This window comes from Talpa occidentalis, unplaced genomic scaffold, assembly GCF_014898055.3.
Source record: "Talpa occidentalis isolate TD23 unplaced genomic scaffold, MPIMG_talOcc4v2.1 talOcc4.6, whole genome shotgun sequence".
NCBI classification, from domain to species: Eukaryota; Metazoa; Chordata; class Mammalia; order Eulipotyphla; family Talpidae; genus Talpa; species Talpa occidentalis.
Window position 1 is genome coordinate 21638181 of NW_023604972.1, and position 22748 is coordinate 21660928.

Consider the following 22748-nt stretch of genomic DNA (forward strand, 5'->3'; position numbering starts at 1 on the left):
ATTGATTTGGTAATCTGCCACTTTACTGTACTGATTCATCATTTCTAACATTTTTTTACTGAAGATTTTAGGATAGGGTTCCTGAAGTAAATTATCATGTAATCTGCATATAGTGATTGTTTATCTTCTTTCTTATTTTGGATATATATTATCTCTTTCTCCTGCTTTATTTCTCTAGCTTGAACCTCTAATGGTATATTAAATAGTAGTGATGACTAAAAGAAAAAAAAAAAATGGCTATCAAGCCATGAAAAATTTGACAAAACCTTAATCGCATACTACTTAAATGCATATTACTAAGTTAATGAAGCCAATTTGAAAAAGCTACATACTGTATAATTCCAACTACATGACATTCTGAAAAAGATAAAACCATAGAGATAGTAAAAAAATTAAAGGTTGCCAGGAGAAAGGGAGGGATGAATAGGCAGAGCACAGATTTTCAGGGTAGTAAAATCATTTTGTCTGATAGTACAAAGGAGATATATGTCATTTTTTCACATGTCACAACCATTAGAATATACACCACCAAGAATGATCCCTAAATATGAACTATGAACTTCAGCTGAAAATAGCATCAATGAAGTTTCATCAATTCAGTTAATACATACAAGTGCTTTAGTTTGAGAAAGTAATTTAAAAAAGGGAATATATCTTACCAATTTGATATCCTTTTTGGCTCTATGAGAATCAGCCTTGGCTTGGTCATAGGTTAGTGCCTTACTTCGTGCACACCACATACTCATATTGTGTAAAACCTGAAAGAATCATAAGTAAGACACTATTAAAATGGGAAACATTGCCACTCCCTGCTCCTCCAAAGGTTGGAGGCATTGACTTTTTAAAAATTCTCCTACTGTCATATAATATATACTTAATTTACCTGTCTGATATCTTGATTGGCTCCCAAGATTATTTCATTCATAGCTGGAGGAGGAATCTTTAAACCCTCTTTAAATGCAATAGATAGCATAGCACCCTGAAATTGACAAAAGGGATTTAAAAAGCTCAGATAATCAGGTATTTAAATGTAGTTATCCAGTCCTTTTAAAAATTGACCCTTCAACCATTAGGGTAGTGTGGAGAAAATAACTGTAATCATCATACCTTAATTTGTTCAACCCGAGGTCTTTGAAAACGAAGATCAAAACAATAATGAACCAAAGAACGAATCTTGGGATGATTTCTATCATTGCACATACAAATAATGGGAATTTTTGTGTGTTTTATCAGCCCAATTAATTCCTAAAAGGCAAATTTACAACACAAAAGCAATTACTTAAAAAATAATAAACTACTACTACATAATATATTTTAGGTTTTAAAAATAACATCTTATCAACATGCCTTAACTATTGTAAATATCACGGCATTAATAATCCTCTTTTTTTAAACTAAGAACCAACAAACAGTAAACTGCAACAATACAGTGCTTTCATTACCTGAATTCCTCCCTGTCCTCACTGCCTGCCATGCCATCTACTTCATCCATGATGAGAGCATGTTTCTTGCTTACTGAATGGGCTGTTCCACCTAATCCATGTTGAGAAGCAGTGGGATGAGGCAAAAAACAAAGTAACAATTGTTCAAGCATACTGCTTTATTAAAATATATATATATAATCCATTTTAAACTAATAATATAAACCCACAGTACAAAAAGCAATAGGCATAAGAACATGCAGGGGAAAGAAATTCTCCCACCCTTGTCCAAGGTACCCAGTATCCCTCTCCAGAGACAGTGTGAATGTTCCCTTGTATGCTCATGCAGAGATATTCTACACGTAGTAAAAACATGTATTAAAATATATATCTTAGTTTTGTCATTTAATATATTTTAGTGATTTGTTTTATCTATAAAGAACACCTCATTTTTTAAGGTTAAAACATTTAGTATTCAATTTTTCACATATTTAATCACTGTCTAGTGAAAAAAAAATGAAATGATTCTAATCTTTTGCAATTATAAACCATAATATATGAATATCCTTATGTGTTTGTCATTTTGCATATATAACAATTGGTAAATTCCAGGACTTGGGGTTTTTCAAGTTGAAGTATCAACTTTAAGAAACACTGCCAGATTGCTCTCGAGGCTTCTATCAACTTACATTCCCATCAAGCATGTGTAAGAGTGACACTTCTTAAGCAACATCTTTTTTAAGTGATTTTTTTACTGTTGAAAGTACCAAGAATTCAGGTGACTGTGACAGGGTTTAAAGTTGGGCATTTTTATCACATTCTCAGGTATTTCTATGAGTGTCCTCTAAGAGTCACATCAGAGGTTTTTTTCTCTCAATAGCTCCAGGATTTAGCAGGGTGCCTGACACACAGCAGTGCTCAAAATTGGTTAGTGAATATTAAAATGAACTTGTCTTTCTTACATAGCCAAAAAAATAGTTCAAAAAGCCACATACTTGAATAAAAGCCTTTGATGCTGGTATTATTAAGCGATTCAGCAACAATTTCCTTCAAACTGTTCTTGCTCCGAGTGTCACTTGCATTCAGTTCCACATAGTTATATCCCAATTCCTAATCAAAATGTGAAGTCATTACTATTACAAATTATTAATTCCCCTCCCCCCAAAAAACAGTGCAATTAAGGAGAAAGGTTAGAAAAATCACACAGGAACTATGTGTAAAAAAACAAAGCATGAAACAGATAATGATATTAACTACACTCTGCCTCACAATAATTAAAGGGATTTTAAAAATACGTATCACACAAACACATTTAAACACACACGACTGTGTGTGTTAAACCTCAACCAATAAATCATTAATTATGAGTACATTGAACAAGCAATTTCACTATGTTTGCTTCTTAAAGTCCTACACAGAATTAAATATACGCCCAGATTTCAGTGCAAGATAAGACAACCTAAGAGTCTCCCTGGAGAAGAACAAGAAACAATATGGTTTACATCTTGAATGGACAAGTGTTGAACAGCCGCAGTCAATTTCCATGGAGATTTTCTTTGAAAACAGATTTCTTCTGGGGAACAGCTGAGTTCGTGGTTTTATTTTTCAGAACTCTGCTTCAGCAAGATGTGAAAAAGAAGCTATGGAAACTCATCTGATTCCAGATAATACGATGGAAGAGGGTTACCGCGAAATCCCCCAGAAGAAAGAGTCAAATTAATCATCTTCGTGGCCCTAGGCCTCCTCCAATGGCTGGGAGATGAGGAAAATGTCTACTCCAAGAAACAGACAACTGGACATGCACGTTCACAGCAGAGGGAACCCATCAAGGAGAGGAGGCTGACACGCTGGATGAGTAGATGAATGCATGTCTACTAAGCAAGAATTGCTCTATGACTCACAGATGAATGAGGTTGTGCTGGGAATTCCCTGCACGGGATATGGCATGACTGATATGCAGTTCGATAAATGTGCTGGTTTGTCTCATCTTTTTTGCATTGTTTATGAAATTATTAATGCAGTTTTAATCGGGAAATATTTTTAGGTTATAAAAGTGACTTCTCATCTTTATAATTAAAACAAACTCTGAATTGGAAGAGAAATAAAGCTGGATTCAGTTTAAAAAATAAAATAATCCAAGATATAAAAAGGTAATTCTTAACTCTGAAAGACAAATTATAATTTCAAATCATTCTTTGTCAAACTAACCCAATATAAAATCTTCTTCTTAAACCATGGAAGTTCAGCTCAGGAGGCAGAAAGTGGAAAACCCAGCAATAAGCTTAAAATACCTCATTTTATCATTCTGATACCATTTCATACCATTCTGACACATGAACTCTGGCTTACTCTAGTGTCTCAGCCAACAATAGCACAGACAAGACCCCATAAAGGTCAAGAGTCAGACTACCTGAATTTGTTCACAGTGCCACCACCTCCTAAGTCCATTTCATTTGTCACATGAGGATGGCAACAGCACATATATTCAGTACACAGAATTTGGTACACAAAATTATTACAAGGATATATGAAATATTTTTATCTGAAGGGGTCTGTAAGGTACATTATCTATAAAATAATATACTTAAGGACTTAGCACATTGCCTGGTACACAGGTAAATAGAGTCTATTATAATGAACGATAGTAAAGTAAAGGATGTAAATGACAAATATCCCAAGAACCAAGGCAAATTCTAAAGTTTTAATTTTAGGAAAGTATATATATCTTTTGCACACACACATACAGACACACAAACAGACACACACACACTCAAACCCTCCCTCCCTCCCTCCCGCGCTCCCTCCCTCCTATAAATAGCCACTCCTAAGTTACCTTTCCAACAAAATACCTACCTGACAAACCAGAGAAGCAGTGGTTGTTTTGCCAACACCTGGCGGGCCTGAGAGCAACGCTGCTTTAAAACTAGAGCCATCATCTTTTCCAGCAAATTTACCAAACTTTGCTGCTGGGAAAAAAGAAGATCCAGAGTGTTAACCTATATTACCTAATAGAAAATGAAGAATAATTATGCATAAACTTAGCATTGAAAGCAGTTCTCCAATGTAGTTCTAAATTTGCAGAATATTTTCTACAAAATAGAAACATTTGTAGAGCATTTAGTGAATTTTTTTCCTACCTTACTGCTACCCAAAATGAAAAAGAAAGAAAAAAAAAACAAAACCTTAAAACTTTGATTTGAAAAAATAATTTAGACATTTCCTTTCCTAGAAAAGCACAAGTCAGAGAGCGGACTACTTGGATTCTAATCCTAACACCATCCTCACCCACCTGAAAAACTCCAGAAGTGACTTAATCCCTCTGTGCCTGTTTCCTTCTTTGTAAAGTGAGGGTAACAGGAGTTATGTGCCTGGGTAGACATGTCATGAAGATGAACATGCTGAGCAACAAATATTAACGAGCACAATCACTGAAAGAATGAATTGAAAATATAGGGCCTGCAACTATTTTTGCACTGCTCAACACCTGAACATTCTTCCTCCCCTTATCAGCTGGGTCCCTGCACACAAGCATGCACCAACACACACAATGACAGAGAGAGGTGGTTAGACCCACTGCCCAGAGCCTGGGTACAGGGACCATCATTCACCTGAATCCTTAAAAAGTCTTCTCCAGGCACATAAAGTACATACACTCTAATATAAGATAGATTTTATGTAGCTTAGGAAAAAGGAATCAAAGTTAGCCTTGTATCAGTACAGTTACAGTATCTGATATAAATATATGGGCATTGTCTCCAAAGTCTCGTGACCACCTAGGCATTAACAAGTTGCTCATCATTTTTGGAACTTTTCTCACACAATATCCCTGTGGTTGAAGCTCAAGGAAATACTACTAACATTTGTGATCCAAAATCTCAGTTCCGATTAATACTTTGGACTATTCATTTTCCATGGCAAAAACACAGCAAACGACAGAAATGAGCACAGCTCAGACCCATCAGGCCTACCAAAAGCCAACACGCCACTGGAATTTTTTAGGCTGCTATTTTGTAAGCACACCTTGGCTTTTTACTTGCAGCCTTCCTGTAAGTCCCCCTAGTACGTTCAGCAATCTTGCTCTCAATTATCTTCATATCTTGGTACATGTACTTTCTCCCACTCAACACCTGCCCCATCCCACCCCCACTTCACCTTGCTAAACCTTTCTTGGTTTTCAAGTGTGAGCTCAGAGCTTCTTCCCTGCAAGGATGAGAGCACATAGCCCCACTCCTGACCTCACACCTGCATTCCCTTTGCATCCTATACTTACCCTTGTTTACAGTACTTAGCATAATGCATTTTAACTGCTGGTTCATATGTCTCCCTCGCTGAGTGTAGGTGCTAGAGGGATTGTGTTATGTTCACAACAGCACTTCTAGAGTTTAGTGTACCACCAGAACTCAGAGCAATTTCTCAATAAATGCTTGTTGAGAGATGAATGAACCAACTATTAGACTTCCTCACATATGTACAACCGAGCAATTGGATGGTGACAGACACACACAAATGAATGAAGCTGTAAAATCACCGTGTTTCTTATCTTCGGATGGACTCTTGTGCCAGTTTTGGAGCCAGCGTAGGAGCTTGTTGGCACAGCTCTGATCACCTTGCTGTCCAATTATGGTCTTGAGTGAGGTTGGCTTATATTTATCCACCCAGAGCAAATTTTCTACTTTGTTTTCACCGCTGCCATCAGCCAAATTCCCAGCCCTGATACCACCACCATCTGTCTCCTCAGCCACCTGTTCCTTGAAGTACAGGCCTTTCCGAAACACATTTGGTTCCTTTTTTATTGACTTTATAGAGCTGTCTCTTTGGGGAGTCACTTTGTTCTTTTTAGATCCTGATTCCTTCTTTGTTGGACTAATTTTTCTTTTTCCTTGGTTGTTTTTTGGGGGTGTTCGCTCCAATTTGGACTTCTCTTTCTTCATCTTAAAAATTGCAAAAGAGAGGAAAAAAGAAACCTGATGAGATATACAGAATTTCTATCCTGATAAATGTATTTCAGAGGCAAGAGAAGATATACAAGTGAGCTATGCAACCTCGACTTGTCCATTTACAATGAACCCTGCAGTGTGTGGAAATCACCACTTTCCATAAACTTCCTAAAAATAAACAGTCACACCAAAAAGGACCCAAATACAATTTTTAAAAAGTGAGAATAGATTTCTTTTCTCACTTTTAAAGTAGTAATAGTATTCCAACATCAGTATGAAGAAAATAGGTTAAGGATTAAGAGAATTTACAGTTTTCTGACTAATTAAAAGTTAATGCTATATTACACTAAAAAACTTCTATTCAGCAAAAGAGACAGTAACCAAAACAAAGAGACATCCTACAGAATGGGAGAAAATATTTGCACACCATACAACTGATAACAGACTAATATCAAAGATCTACAAAGAGCTTACACAACTCAAAATAAACAATTAAGTCAAAAAATGGAAAGAAGAGCTTAAAAAGACACTTCTCCAAAGAAAAAATGCAAATGGCAATAGGCATATGAAAAAAATGTTCAACATCACTTATTAGACAATCATCAATTAAAAAAGGAAGCAGTTACTCTACTAGTAGAGAAAACGACAGACATCATCTTAACAAAGTAATCAAAGTTAAAATCACCAATAATAAGAGATACTAATCACATCATGTACGTCTGATAAGACACACTGAGAAGATACAACAGCATTCCTGTTGCATTCTCACCAAAAATACATAACCCCAACCCAATTGTGAGATAACATCAAAAAAAACCCAAAATATTCTACAAACCAACTAAGTCAAGTTCATAAAAAGACTAAGGAGGGCCTCCCCGGTGGCGCAGCGGTTGAGCGCTGGGTTGCGAAGCTGCCTGCAACCTCTGCAGCCGGTTCAATCCCCGGCTGCTCCCCGGCCACCGGAGGAGGGTCCCACATGGCGCGCAGACCTCTCCTGCCGCCCGCTGCTCCCCTCAGCAGTGTCCTTCGGTCCTTCTGCCTGCTCTGCTCCCCGCTCTGGCTCTGGTGAATTCTCTCACCCTCCCGCGCTTCTGACTGTACCCAGTGCATGTATAAACCAAAACAAACAAACAAATAATAAATAAATAAATAAGACATGCCTCTAGAAAATTAAAAAAAAAAAAAAAAAAAAAAGACAGACTAAGGAACTATCATACACTGGAGGAAAAGAAGAAGATACAACCATTAGAATTGTGTGTGGAATCCTAAACAAAAAAAGATAAAGGAAAATGTGAAGTTCGAATAACAAGTAGTTAGCAGTACAGTATCAATGTACTCTGGTTATATAAGTTGTTAACATTGGGGACAGCGGGTGACGGTCCCATCCAAGTCATTCCCTAGGAATTTTCTAACTGGAATTTGTGCTGCTGACGCCCCTGTGTCCTGGATGTGGAATAAACCTATATAGAGTGGGAATGAGGCTGATGCTAGGAGAAGCACAGAGACAGAACTGAAAGGGATACAAGTGCACTATGATTTCAAGATTCAGCAGTTACTACACTAAACACCCTGCCCACTGTTTAGCTACATGAGTCAACATTTTTCTCTCTTTGCTAAAGCTAACATGGGCCAGGTTTCTATGTCAACTGAAGAAGTCCTAATGCAGTTCTCATTGAAAATGATTTACCACAGTGAGATCTATAACATAACCCTTTAAACAACTCTTAAGCAATAACCTTTACAAGCAAAGAGAAACATGGAAAATTTAGTAAGTAGTTACGTAAATGTACTATATTGTCCTTGCCTGTCTTCCCTTGAGAAAGGTAAGGAAATACACCAAAGACATCCTGAAGCAGAGACTCGTTGCTCAAGGTAGGTTCATTTGTTGTAGAAGGGAAAGTCAATTGTTTAGCGAACAAACCTGTATCTGCCCAAGAAATGTCTCTATGACACAGGAAGGTTGCTATATACCAATGTAAATAAATCAAGTTCATTTTAAACAGACCTCAGCTTCAACAGCTATTTCATACTTGGACTTCTTGCCTGGCATAGTTCGAATGAGATTCAAAAGGCCATCTTCATCAATAATATTTGTCCCCAAGGCTGCTGCCTGTTGATTAAAAACACAAATCATTAAAACTTCATCTTTAACTGCTGGTTAAAAAAAAAAAGATACTACGGCTGATTAGGAGGTAAAAACCCACATTTGTAAATTAGATAATATTGGAATATCAAACATATTCATTAAAAAGAAAATGACAGATACATCTCTCAAGAGTGATGAGTTGCCACATGACCACTTTAGTGGACTGCTGTGCCTTTCCCTTTTTCCTAAAAGAGTCAAAGTCACTAGGGCAGAAGTCCAGCTCTCCACACCCTCTCCCAAGGCTGACTCATGGCAGACATTGTCAACTACCTCCTGCCTTGCTAAGGGAACTCCAACACATCCATCTCTGAGAATGATGGCCTACAACTGGTCAAAAATCAGAAAAGTCCTCATTTTCTCCAATCTTCCTTATAGCTTTGAATGGCCATGTGACAGCACTAGTGAGACTAAGTGGAATTTTATAAGAGATGTTTCTGAAGGGGAATCACAGCTAAAATGCTACCATGCCACTGTTTTTTTCTTGCCTTGAATGCAGACCATTAAGTCTACAACTGCAGATAATACTGCAGCACAGGGCAATATGCACAAAGGCTAAATAACTCTAATATAATTAAGGACAGAGGTGGAGGATGAAGTAGCCGAGCCACATTACCTAGCTGCTAAGCCACCCCCAATAACTTCCTACCTCTGGAATTCTTGTTAGATGAGGAAAGTAAGCAGTTTTTTGTTTAAACCAAGGTCAAATATTCTGTTATTTGGAGCTAAACACAACCCCACTCAACATTCCTAAAAGTGTCCAATAAAATAGCTTAAGATGGAGTCTACAGTAGCATATACAGGATGCTTAGCACTGGAAGAAAGAGAAAACCACCTCTATCTTCAAAAAGACTTAAGCTAGAATACTACACTAAGAAAGTCAAGTAAATCAGAACTGTGCCTTTAATTGGAAAACCAAAATCCTGGGGTCTAAACCAGTGACACCTATGAGAAAGAAATTACTTTCCCCTTTTCTTTCTTCATTTAACTGTATAAAAGGGCACAGCTACCCCTAATCACATCAGAAGCCTGAAAAGGCAAGCAGCTCTTCCCTGTATGGAGAAGACAGCAGCACCTACCTTATCACTCTTAGACTGACCACTATCACGACCCATGACAAGGTAGCTTGTTTTCTTGCTGACATTTCCTGTTACTTTTCCTCCATAACGCTCAATTAGAGACTTGGCCTCATCTCGCTCAATGGACTCCAGCACTCCTGTGATTACAAATGTAAGGCCTTCCAAGCAATTTTCAGCTCCCTAAAAACCAAAATGTTCAAGCAGAGAGGAAATTACATGGTAGCTTTCCAAAGAAATATTTGGCATCAAAACAGCAGGAAGTTGATTTTTCTCATTTGACATCATAATCTCAGCATGAAAAATTTGCTGGAAATGTACAGCAAATAAGCAGAACTTGAAATCAAACTTTTATGGAGGCAGACATTTAATAAACTTACAAAGTAAGCAATAAAATATACATTCAAAACAGCAAAGCTTATTGAAATTACCCATTGTACTATTTTCATTATTTTTTAAAATATTTAAACAACTAGTTAACTTGTAGAATTTTAAGTAAATAAGCAAAAGCAATCCACCTACAGAATTTCTTGCTATTATTAAAAAAAGGAAAGTTTTGATTCTGAAAAGCTAAACAAGTTTGAGTTTCTGTTCTTCTCTGTTTACCCTATGACAATAAATCTAACAACCTTCAAGTAACCTAGAGCAGCATCAAATTACCTCGGTAGGAAAGATAACTTGATAATACAAAGGACAATGGCCAATGAGAGCAAGATGGAGAACACATCTAATCTCAATTAAAATCATGTATAGAGGCTTTTTTTTGCAATATTTCAATAAAATGATACAATCAAGCAAAATGAAAAATCATTCCAAGTTACTTATTAATCTTTGAATAGAAAATTGAAATCAACATAGACTTAAAATAGGATTGAAAGGCAGCAGCTGAACAAAAGTTAAGGACTACCACACATAGATAATGAATCTTTCTTGGAAGAAAAACAAAACAAATGAATCTGCTTACAAGTAAGAATTTGACTAACATCTCAAGTTTCCTTTAGACTTTCAGATCCTAGGATTGGAATAGTGTTGAGAACAATTTGGGTACTTAAAATCTCAACAAATTCAAAATAGCCTGGAGTATCAAGCAGTGATTCACAACGTGACCAAACATCCCTAATAAATCAGATACCACAAAGATGGAGATTAAGAATTTTATGCTGTTAATTTTTAAATAACTCTCTGCTTCTGTAAACATAGTAAATACATCATCTATGGACCCACAGTTAGTCTAAGGCCCTGTGTACTCACCTTTGGTATTTCTTTGGAGCCTAGAGCTTTGGGACCTTCTCGATTCAAGTAGCTTCGATAAGCCTGATAGTTAGTCCGTCTCTTTTCAGAATCTTCAGGACTTACAGACTTTGGAGAAAAGGAAGGCAATTCAACAAAACCATACAAAGTTCATAGAAAATTAAAAAATACACATGGATAAACAGTAAGTCACTACTGTGTTTGGTCCTGAAATTAACATTTTTAGCTACACAAGTACTCTTTAATTAATATATACCTGGTTTACAACATCCCTGAATTAGCCCTTCTCAAAACCTTTCCATTCTCTCTAAAGCCACATACCCCAGGGCAAAATAGATGCATAATCCATTCTCAGACCCAAGCCAAAAAAACAAAAATGTGCATGTTATTTCAATAATTCATATGAATTTTAAATTATATTCCATAATATATTTTAAATTATATTCCATAATACATTTATTTTAAAAAAAAGATTTTATTTATTTATGCATACAAGAACTGGGGTCTAGGTCAGAGGTGCAGGGGTTGAGAGGATTCACCAGAGACAGAGTGGGGAGCAAAACAGGCAGATTGACTGAAATACACTGCTGAGGGGAGCAGCAGGTAAGACAGGAAAGGCCTGCTGCACCATGTGGGTTAGCAACTTGGCTGGGGATCGAACTCATATCACAATGGCTGGTGATAGCTTGATAGTACTGAGACTTCAACCCCTGTGCCACCAGGGAGGCCCCCATCCATGAGTATTTTAATGGAAAACATTAAATTTCTCCTAGGTAAATGTACTTATGCTATGACTTTGCACATCCCCTAAAACACTGCCCTATACCCCTGGGGCTATGATAGGAGCACTCTACTCTGAGAATCCATGGATTCACATAAACATCTGGCTCAAACAAGAGACATGCTTTACTCAAAAAAGCAGACACATTCTATATTCCATCAATCTTCCTTCTAGGTTTAATGGCTCCCATTTCATTTCTCTCAGAGGATTTTACCTATTATCTCAGAAAATGACTATATCTCAGAAAATGCTGGGGGAAGTTTTCAAAGTATATAGTCTAGACACACCTTTAAGTTTCTGATGCAGAGATGGGGGGGGTGGGGGAGAATCAGATAAATCTGATAAGAACAGCTACAGAATGGTCTTTATTTTACGTTATTTCAGCTTGTAAGCCACCTCAAATCCCTTTACATAGACAAAATACCACTTCTATATACAAAATTCAATCAACAAAATAAGTAATCTATTTTGTTTATGTTGAAAGTTAAATAAGTCATTACAGATTGGTCCTGGAAACTAACCAGGGCTTTTTAACAGTTGTTCTCAATGTTGGTGTACTTTCAATTATCTGAGGGGCTTAGTGAAATATAGTTGCCCAGACATCTGCTCTGGGAAATCATGTTTTTAACAAGCTTCACAGGAAAGTTCAATGCGTACCAAAGTGGAAAAATTATTCATTTATAACATTAATTCTAGGAAAAATAATTATGAATTACAAACAACTTGTAAAATAACTTTGAGGTGCATCCACTGATGAAATCAAAATAATTTAACTGAGATAAAATGAATTTATTAAAGACGTTGATGCTCCCAAAACTGATTTTAAGTGAAAGTTGTCTGAATCATTTCTATTCAGACTTTGAAAAAAATACTGTGAAAAATACAATGAAAACATAATAGTATCATCTGAAGATTTTTTTCCTCTGTTAACAAAAATAGACAGGCTTTGATAAACTGAGCACATTTAGTATGCCTGAAGAAAAAAATTCAGATATAAGTATTTAGTGAAGAAAAATCTGATACCAAAAAGTTAATTGTTCCCTTAAGCATATTCATTATGAGCAATGACCATAAACAAAAACATCTTGAAATCATTACCATTTCATTGTTCTGCACTAAAAAATAATGCTGATGAGCAGTTAAAATAGACAATATTATGCTTTTAATTCTAAGTACCTAAGCAGCTTGAAGGAATAGTGGTTTCTCATTATGAAGCTAAGGTAGTTCCAACTTGGAAATTCTAAAACCATTCACTTTATTTGAAAACAGTTCTGCATTACTTCACTGTTTTTTCATTTGATGATTTCTGTATCTCAATACTCATACAAAGTGAAAAAAAGGACAAGCAGGACAGATGCAAACTTACATACCACATATGTAGCAAGGTCCTGTTCTAAGTGGTTTAAGTGTATTAATTCACTAGGTTCTATTATTATCCTATTTTACAAATGAGGAAACCAAAGCAAAAAGATGGGAAGTAACCATACCAAAGTTCCGTCCGTTCAGAGGCATGGCTATGATCCAAAACTGGCTTCTGGATCCATAAGTCACCATATTACACTGCTTTTTTTGGGCCTCTGAGAACCAGAATTCAAAGCTAGCTCTCCTACTTACTAGGTGGATGATCTTAGAAATCAAACTCTTTTGGGCCATTTCCTTCTTTAAACATACAATTAAAGTAAACATCTAATAGATTGTTGTGAAGACTACATGAAATACTGTCTGTGTAAGAACAGTATCTGATATACAATTACATTCCATAAATAATGGGTAGCTAATAACCTATATTCTGCAAAAACTTCTAAATAACATGGTATCTTAAAGTACTATAATGATTTATAAAATTAGAAACCTGAAAACAATCAAGCTCAGATCAACACATAGCCCCCCGAATAATACACACTTTCAAAAATTTACTACCTCCTTTTTAGCTGGAGAATTTTTGGTTTTCTTGGGTGTTTTTGTCTCTCCTTTCAATTCAATAGCATTTTCTTTTCTTTTTGAGGCTAAAGGCTCTGCTTCTTTATAAGCACTCTCTCCTTTTTTCTTCAGAAGTGCCAGTTTAGTACTGGCTTTTGGAGAAGATGGTTCTCCTATTTTATGAGCTGATGACTTGGGATGTTGCTGAGATTCTTTTGAACTTTCATATTTAATTTGCTTCTTAGGACTACAGTTCTTTCTTTCATCTGAAAATTGTTCTGCTTTTATTAGAAAGAGAGAAAAGATTGTGATTGTTGTTTTGGAAAATGATACCCACATGAAGATTATTTCAACTGAGTAATCTTAGTGGTGAATAATGTAAGGCAATTTCATAATGTTTACACCAAGATGTTAATTCTTTTGTTTGTACAGCACATTTTTTAATGAAATACTTTTACATTACTTCTTTGTATAACCAGTACAAATTAAGAGATTATCTTTTTAAATATAAAGTTCTCATTAGCTGAAAAATATGGTAAACTGCATTTAAGGACATGAACAATATCAATGAGCTAAATTTACAAAGAGAACACTTACTAAATAGAATAGGGCACACAAAAATTCTGCAATTTTAATGTAGTCTAAAAGCCCAAAATCCTGAGATTTCAAGAGTAAAGGTACTAAAAGAAGAAATTTACTTATAGGATTAAGGCCATCTACAGTAACAGGTATTAGCTATTAAGACAATAAAAAGAATAACTATTGACAATCAGCAAAAGGGCTTAGGATAATCTGGACCTCTGTGAGGTTAACTCTCAAATGAAAAGCTAAGAAGATCCAGTTCCCTGATTTCAGATAGTGAAGTCCACATGCTCTACTGTACTTGGAAATTAACATGAAGCTAAAAGCTGTCATACATTTCTCACGATAATCAGAATAGATGAGCATTCTCTACAAGATATTATCCAAGTAGCTTTCAAAATATCTCAGTAGAACATGCTTTAATAGCCTTGGGTTGTTTTATCTGCATAATGATAAAGAAAATTCTTGACTAGAATGTTGAAATAAGGCTGTCACTAATTTTCTTCTAGAAATTCTAGCTTACTTTTTATCTGCTAATATTACCTTTACGAGGATATTTATGTTTTTCTGCTTTACTTAAATTTGCTTGAACAGAGGAAAACGTTTCTCTCTCTTCTGTGTCCCTTCGAGCCTAAGCAAATTTAAAAAATGTTAAATGATAAACAGTAGGAAAATGATCACTACAAAATGCACCAAAGTTTTATTTAACAAAAGTTTTAATTTTAAGATTAAGAGCCACTTTACAAAGTTGCAGGACAATATATTTTATTTTATTCATTCATAAAAGTTCTGGGGCTAATAAGACATGATTTATTACCTTTTACTCTACAGGTGAGGAAACAGATAAAAGCATATAAAAAATATTTCTATTAAAAATCCATCCCAGTTATTCCTAACTTGTGAGATGGAAGCCTTGCCTCTATTCTCATCTCAATTCTCAGACTGTTTGTATTACAAAGTTAAAGACTAAAATCTAACCCTAAAATTAAAACACTCATTTTTTTTAAGATTTATTTATTTATGCATACAAGAGCTGGGGTACAGGCTAGAGATGCAGGCGGTGAGAAGATTCACCAGAGACAGCACACAGAACAGGCAGACTGACTGAAATACACTGCTGAGGGGAGCAGCGGGCAAGCAAGAAAGGTCTGCTTCACCATGTGGGTTGCTCCCTGGCCACCAGGGATCGAACTCATGCTGCAGAGGCTGCAGATTGCTTCACAGTGCAGTGCTTAACCCCTTGCACCAACAGGGAGGCCCAAAATCAAAACACTCTAAAGCTCAAAAGGAAAAAAGTACACTTACGAAAGAGGGAAAAATGTCCATTTTCTCTACCGTTCCTTCAAAACTCCATTTTTACAAAGAGGGTGTGTGACACAGTATTTTTTCAAAGTAATTACAATCTGAGTTACTTCAGAAGTCCTAAAGTCCCACTAATTCCTATTGTCTTACATCGTCTGCTATATAATTCTTTTAAATACTCAGATATATTAACAATTATATTAGTAGAATATGATTGAACAGAAATAGAGCTAATTATTTGGAAGTCAAGTGAAAAAAATCTTGATGCTTTTAAAAGATTTTTCTTGACTCAAAAATACACTCAATTATAATTTGACACTGTTCTAATGCAGATCTTAAAGGTAGTTATTAAAAGTAGCAAGATTGTGCTTCACAAAGAGATAGTGAGTAACATCAAAGTCACTGATTCCATGTTTCACAGGAATCTGAATCAACATTATTTTCTGAGCAGGTATGTTCAGAATCCCTCCGTGACAGAGTAAGAAACTCACTGAACAAAAGGGCTCTGCATGGCTTTGGCTCTGTCAACCTTCTTTTAGAAATAAGTTATTCAATGCCCTTCCCCCCAAAATTTTTTAAAATTAAAAGAATTTAGCTTCTTTAGTTTATAACTTCAGAGGCTAGGAAAAGAACACCAATCTGTATTGCATGTTCAGAGTACAGATAGCCTAGTAAAAAAAAACTCCACCTTTTTGGACTTGGGTTCTTCATCCAACATGGCTAATGTTCTGGCAAACTCTTCATCTTCATGCAGTTGTCTCTCCAGCTACACAAAGTATCAAGAGTGAGTTGTTCTCTTTGCAAATTAAAGCAAATGTTAGCAAAAAAATGGAAAAGCATTTTCTAGAAAATAACAATACTTTTCCACTTAATATTAATAGTGGCGTACCACATGTATGTTACTAAGACAGATGTAATTTCAGAGTGTATACATCTAGTTTTGCAGGTATGACAGACAAATTGAACATATTTTTAAAGTCATACTTCTTTTAAAGTTCAAAGTCTACAGTTTTCTCTTAACGGTTCTAATGTAACACTTACTTTCTATTTATTTTAAACTCTAAAAAGAGCTTTTAAAAGAATGTCACCCTAAATAAAAACATAATAGTCTGGAGACCCCAGAAAAAAAAAATTAAGAAAATCTTGCATTTTCTTTGCACACACTGCCACTATGACATACACCAAACTCCTATTTTCAATTACTAATTCAAATGTATCTGTTCTAACGCTTAAACTTTTAAGTCACCGTCTTTTTTGTTATTTTCCTAACATGATAATGTAACACTGAGACATTCTTGCTACCTCACTGATATTTCCAATCATTTTCATTTCAGCAAACTGGAGCTCTTCCAGAAAAGAACATGTGGCAGTGGAATATACTTCTCATTATAAACTTGCTGGTTCTATGCCCTCTGATTAAAAAAAGGCACCTCTCTATTATTCAAAGGAAAGGACCTCAAAATCCACCAAATCCAAAGAGAAGGCTTAGAAATTGGTATGAAGCCTCATGAGAAGACAGTAACCAAGTCTTGTTTATAAAATGAACACAACTATAAGCAAGGTTGATAGACCCATATCAATACATTCTATAGTAACCAAGTCTTGTTTATAAAATGAACACAACTATAAGCAAGGTTGAAAGACACATATCAATACATTCTGTCGCCTAAAACTTTTTACCATAACTGAACTACACATCAAATTACTAAAAACAAGACTAAAATCTTCATCACAGAAAAGCCCTTCAAACGCTAACCCACTGGTGTTGCAATTATTCCTAGTTGAACTCTATTCCACTTTTCCAAAATTTCACACTATGTCCTATGCTTTTGGCAAAAAAAGATTCTAGATGTTTTAGGACACAGAGGAAAATGAATTTCCATTAGAACTCCATTATTGGAAATTATGGTGTTGTGTGATCAACAGTCCTATATTTTAATAAAACATTTAGCACAGCAGGCAGTATTTAACATAATGACTTGTTAGATATAGTACACACATTTACTAAATGAATAAAGAGGGAATGAAACGGAAAAGAAAAAAGAAACTTTTAGAGGGATAATTAGACATTATCAATTATTAACACCTAAAAGTCCTTTATCAGACTAATAAATTATCAGAACACGATTTTAAAGAATGATAGAAATAAGAAATTAGAAGATTTTTGATACAAAGAACCATATCTTGTTTGGAAAGGATATGTTAAGTTTTTTCAGTATTGGGACTAAGATGTGGAGAAGTCAGGTTCCTAAAAATTATTTCACAGTTTTATCTAGGTCATCTGTGCTACTCAGAGTCATGTGAACACCCATTTAGCATTTATGTAATGTAATGTCAATGTAATAACATAGAAAAAGATTTTGAAAACAAACTATAAACTGTGAAATATGTATAATAAAATATGTATAAGATATATTCCAGAAGGCTAGAATATTCTTCTTGCACAACAATATTTATCAAAAGACTGTTCCATGACAGTCACTAAAGTGAGCACTGATATCACAATAGTTGAGTGATACATAAACAGCCTGATGGGTGGAGTTTCGAGCCTATACCTGGGAAGACAAATAGCAATTACAATAAATGCTGACAGTAGCTATGATGGGTAGGGTATGATGGGTAGCAGTAGCGTATATAGGAGGGTTTCTGATATACTTAAGCAGCATGAGAAAGTTGAAGTTAATAACCAGAAAGGGGGTGCAAACAGCAGATACCAAGGTCTGAAGTCTCTGACAGAGAGTAACACTTCCTTGAAGTATTTTCTTAGTTTCATTTCCACAAAATTATAAGGTTTATTGATTTTCCTTTCCATAAGCTTTCTTGATTTTCCTAATTCACTGATGACTCTCTCTTAAAGTTTCCTTTGCTGGATAACCCTCCTCTTCCTAACCTCTAACCATTAACAATAGCTCAGTTCTGACTTTTTTTCTTTTCTCCCTCCATAATCTCATGCACTTACACTGTTTTAAGTCCATTTATTTTTTTTTTAAGTCCATTTAAATGAATGAATGATTCCCAAACATATAGACACAGCTTCAATTTAGACCTCTCCCTAGAGCTCAAGATTCCTCTATCCAGCCACCCACTCTTCATCTCCAATTGAAAGTCTATTAAGTATCTCAAACTTAACATGTCTAACACAGAATTCTTGATGTCTCTAACTACTGTTCCAGTCTCAACAAACGATATCACCGCTTGTGCACAGTTGCTCAGGCCAAAGTGGGTGAAGGAGTGGAGCAATCCTGTTCATCCTTTTTCCCTCATGCCTTAGAGCCAGTCTATCAGCAACAATTTGAAGATGGCAACTTCAAAGCACACACAGATTATGACCACTTTTCCCTATTTCTCCACTACAATCCTGGTGTAAGCTAACATTTTTCCACATATCTTACCATAACAGTGTCCAAACTGATCTGCTTTTACTCTTGCCCCACTATGGTTTATGAACCTCATAGCAGCTAGAATAACTTTCATTAAAATCCAGCAAGTCATGTCTCTTCTCAACAATCCAATGGCTCCCTGCCTCAGAGTCAAAACCCAAATTCCTTACCACCTAAAATTCAATTAGTAAGTACTAAAAACCTATCATGACTTAATAGGATTTGCTGTTGGCCATTTCTGCAAACTCATCAAACTCAAATACTTGTACCTAAGGATGTTTGCACTTGGTGTTCGCTGTTGAGAGCGCCATGGCTTGCCATTACCGCTTCATTTTGTGCCCCAATGTTACTTCCTCAGGAGCCATTCCTCTCATTTAAAACAGAATACTAATAACCACACTAACCACTCAAAAACTATCTTTTCCTTTATTTTTCTTCATAGCACTTATGACTTTTCTTATTTAAACTGCAGTATCCTTAAGACCTAAAACTGTGCCATATATTCAGTAAGTGCTCAATAAATAGTTGTTGAATACATAGGTTTACCATTCAAGAGAGAGCACCGAAGTGGAAGCAGAGTTTGCGATCATCAGTATATACATAATTAAAACCAGAATAGATGAGATTGCCCAGAGTGAAAAAAGCACTATGACCAAATTAAATTATCTTAAGTTCTAAAGGAGGCCTTTCACTGAAAGACATCTAACAATATATCTTTAAATAATTATGTTATCTTTTATATAAATTTAGGTTTCCATGTATATTAGATTCTAAATTTATTTTCCATGTAATTCTTTAAAAATGAGCCTCAATACAAAATTAGACTAGAACAATCTTGAATTTTTGCCTGGGCAGATGAAAAAGTTACAACATCAATTTGTCAAAGACATCTAAAGAAAGTGCTCATACCTCTGCATCTTCATCAAGTTGCAATTGCCTGGCAATGGCTTCATCATTTAGTCTGGAATCATCTGCATTTTGTGAAGGCTATATTTCAAAAAAAATCAAGTAAAAGTAGCATAAACGGTAAGTTAAAATTAATATGCTTTTTTTTTACTGTAGCTGATTAAATACACCAATGAGAGAAAAGTACATCAGTAATGGAATAGTCTCAATGCATACCAACCAGAAAATCATGCTCTGGCTTCTCCATGCTCACATCCAATTTCCTAATGAGCAAATATCCTACAGAGAGATGGTTCTCATTTAATTCTATTGAAATGTTGAAGAGAAGTACTTAAAAAAAAAAAACAACCCAAAAAACAAAAATTTGTAATCTTGGCTTGAAAAGTAGTCCAAAAAACAACGACAAACCAGTGTGCAACCATGTTTATATTGTCCTATAAAGGTATTAATGAAATCAACAATCGCCATTTGCCAGACTTTAAATCACACAACTATTTTCACTATAACTTGTATGTATTTTTCTCTAAATGTTGAGAAAAAGATGAATCCAACATCAGCCAAAGCAAAGAAGATCCAAAGTATAACACAGGTAGTACTTATATGTATTTATAACCTCATTTGGCAGCAAATCTGTTGTCCAAAATTTGTCTAGCTGAAATTAATAGTAAAATGAGTTTGCACTCTTAGTATTTAATTCTAAAAATTGAAACTTGTTCTTATGATTAAATGATCTTTTCCCACTTACAAATATAACAAATTAAATGTGCAATATTCTAACTTCCTCATCCTCTACAACAAGGACATTTTACCCATAATCACATGACAAATATTTTCATCAATAAAGTGTTACTTATTTGTAACACCCAAATTTCACCTCTTATTTGTAACAGTGAACGGGTATAAATCCTGAACATTCTTGCCTGCATGTAGAACACTCACCTCTTTTCTTTTGCTTGCCACCATTTTCTTATCTGATCTTTGGACACTTTCAGTTCCAAAATAATCAAGCACTGATGTAGGGGTAAGTCTTACTGGTGATAAAGGCTTATTCTTGGTCTTATTGTTTTCTTCATTCTTTTTCATGTTTGATACTCCAAGATAACTATTTGTAGATCTTCCATTCTCTTTCGCTTTAGACACTGCTTTCTTACACATGAAGTCATCATCTTCATCTGCAATGGAATATAACCAAAATTGTTTTATAAAACATCAATTCTAATCACATAAAGCAATTATTTCCACCAGCCTTATAAAAGGTTTATAAGAACTATGGGATACTAATGATTTTTTTCTTCCTAACTTCTCTATTCAAAAGTCATTCTCAACTACCAATGCCAGGTGTGTAATAAATTATTTCCCCCAATTACCACCCAGAGGGCAAAAATATATTTACTCATGTATTCAACAAATATTTTCTGAGCACTCATTATGCCAGGCAATGAAGATAAAGCAGTGAATAAAAAAAGATAAAATCCTTGCTCTTGTGGAACTTGGGAGTCTAGAAGACAAAAGACATACAAATAAACAAACGGTGCAAATTAGAAATGCTATTAAGGGCCTCCCCGGTGGCGCAGCGGTTGAGCGCTGGGTTGCAAAGCTGCCGGCGACCTCTGCGGCGCCGGTTCGATCCCCGGCTGCTCCCCGGCCACCGGAGGAGGGTCCCACATGGCGCGCAGACCTCTCCTGCCGCCCGCTGCTCCCCTCAGCAGTGTACTTCGGTCCTTCTGCCTGCTCTGCTCCCCGCTCTGGCTCTGGTGAATTCTCTCACCCTCCCGCGCTTCTGACTGTACCCAGTGCATGTATAAACAAAACGAACGAACAAACAAACAAATAAATAAATAAAAACATGCCTCTAAAAAATAAAAAAAAAAAAAAAAAGAAATGCTATTAAGAAAAAACAGGATAAAGGTATTTAAGAGTGATAAAAGAGACAGTCAGGGACAGTCAGGGAAAGCCTCTAGATAAGCAGTATTTCAAGTAACCTGAAATGAAGACACATCAGAACAGAATGTTCAGGCACGGAAAACTCCAGGTACCAAAGCTGTAAAGTGAGCATATGTGGAAGTCATTGTAGTTGCAGCACAATGAAGGATGTGGATACATCACAACCGTTAAGGTGAGAGTGGTAGGGGCCATATTGTGTAACACTTTCTAGAACATGGAAAAATTTTACAACTTATTATAGAATGGAAATCCACTGAAGTAGAGGCCTCCCTGGTGGCACAAGGGGTGAAGCCTCGCTATGAAGCTATCCACAGTCACTGCAGCACGAGTTTGATTCCAGTCCAGGAAGCTAACCCACATGGCACAGCAGACCCCTCCTGTCTCGCCTGCTGCTTCCCTCAGCAGTGTATTTCAGTAAATCCACCTGTTCTGCTCCCCACTGTGTCTCTGTTGAATCCTCTCACCCATCGCCCGCACCTATAGTCTACACCCCAGCTCTTGTATGCATAAATAAATCTTTAAAAAAAAAATTTTTCAGTAGTGAGTGATCCAGCATTAAGTAATATTCTTTGAAGAACCCACTACCGAGAGGTAAAAGCAAATGTAGGAAGATCGTTTAGAAATCTACTATAGTTCCAAAGGAAATGTTGAAGATTTGAACTGGGGTTGTAATTGTGGATGTGGTAACAAGTCAGAATCCAGCTATACATTACAGGAGACTAGCAATAGCTAATCATTCACTTAAGACCTTAAACATTTATTACATTTTATCTTTTTTTTTTTTTTTTAAAGATTTATTTATTTATTTATACAAGCACTGGGTACAGTCAGAAGCGCAGGAGGGTGAGAGAATTCACCAGAGCCAGAGCAGGGAGCAGAGCAGGCAGAAGGACCGAAGTACACTGCTGAGGGGAGCAGCGGGCGGCAGGAGAGGTCTGCGCGCCATGTGGGACCCTCACCAGGCGGCCAGGGAGCAGCAGGGGATTGAATCGGCGCTGCGGAGGCTGCGGGCAGCTTCACAACCTAGCGCTCAACTGCTGCACTACCAGGGAGGCCTACATTTTATCTTTTTTAAAAAGTTTCCACAAAACATCTGGTTTAAAAG

At 36.0% G+C, this 22748-nt stretch overlaps 1 protein-coding gene and 1 pseudogene across 1 annotated transcript in view; one reads left to right on the top strand and one right to left on the bottom strand.

Annotated features, from left to right (window-relative positions):
- The window catches only part of RFC1 (replication factor C subunit 1), a 71661-nt gene that overhangs the window by 16975 nt on the left and 31938 nt on the right, over positions 1-22748 (bottom strand). The window contains 16 exon segments of the mRNA XM_037530694.2: positions 660-758; positions 884-979; positions 1108-1245; positions 1443-1456; positions 1459-1533; positions 2417-2531; positions 4275-4387; positions 5950-6352; positions 8364-8468; positions 9581-9760; positions 10829-10936; positions 13530-13810; positions 14655-14742; positions 16102-16179; positions 19703-19780; positions 20639-20871. Coding sequence (XP_037386591.1) covers positions 660-758; positions 884-979; positions 1108-1245; positions 1443-1456; positions 1459-1533; positions 2417-2531; positions 4275-4387; positions 5950-6352; positions 8364-8468; positions 9581-9760; positions 10829-10936; positions 13530-13810; positions 14655-14742; positions 16102-16179; positions 19703-19780; positions 20639-20871 — 2204 coding nt within the window.
- Positions 2859-3341, top strand: LOC119261405 (selenoprotein K-like; annotated as a pseudogene).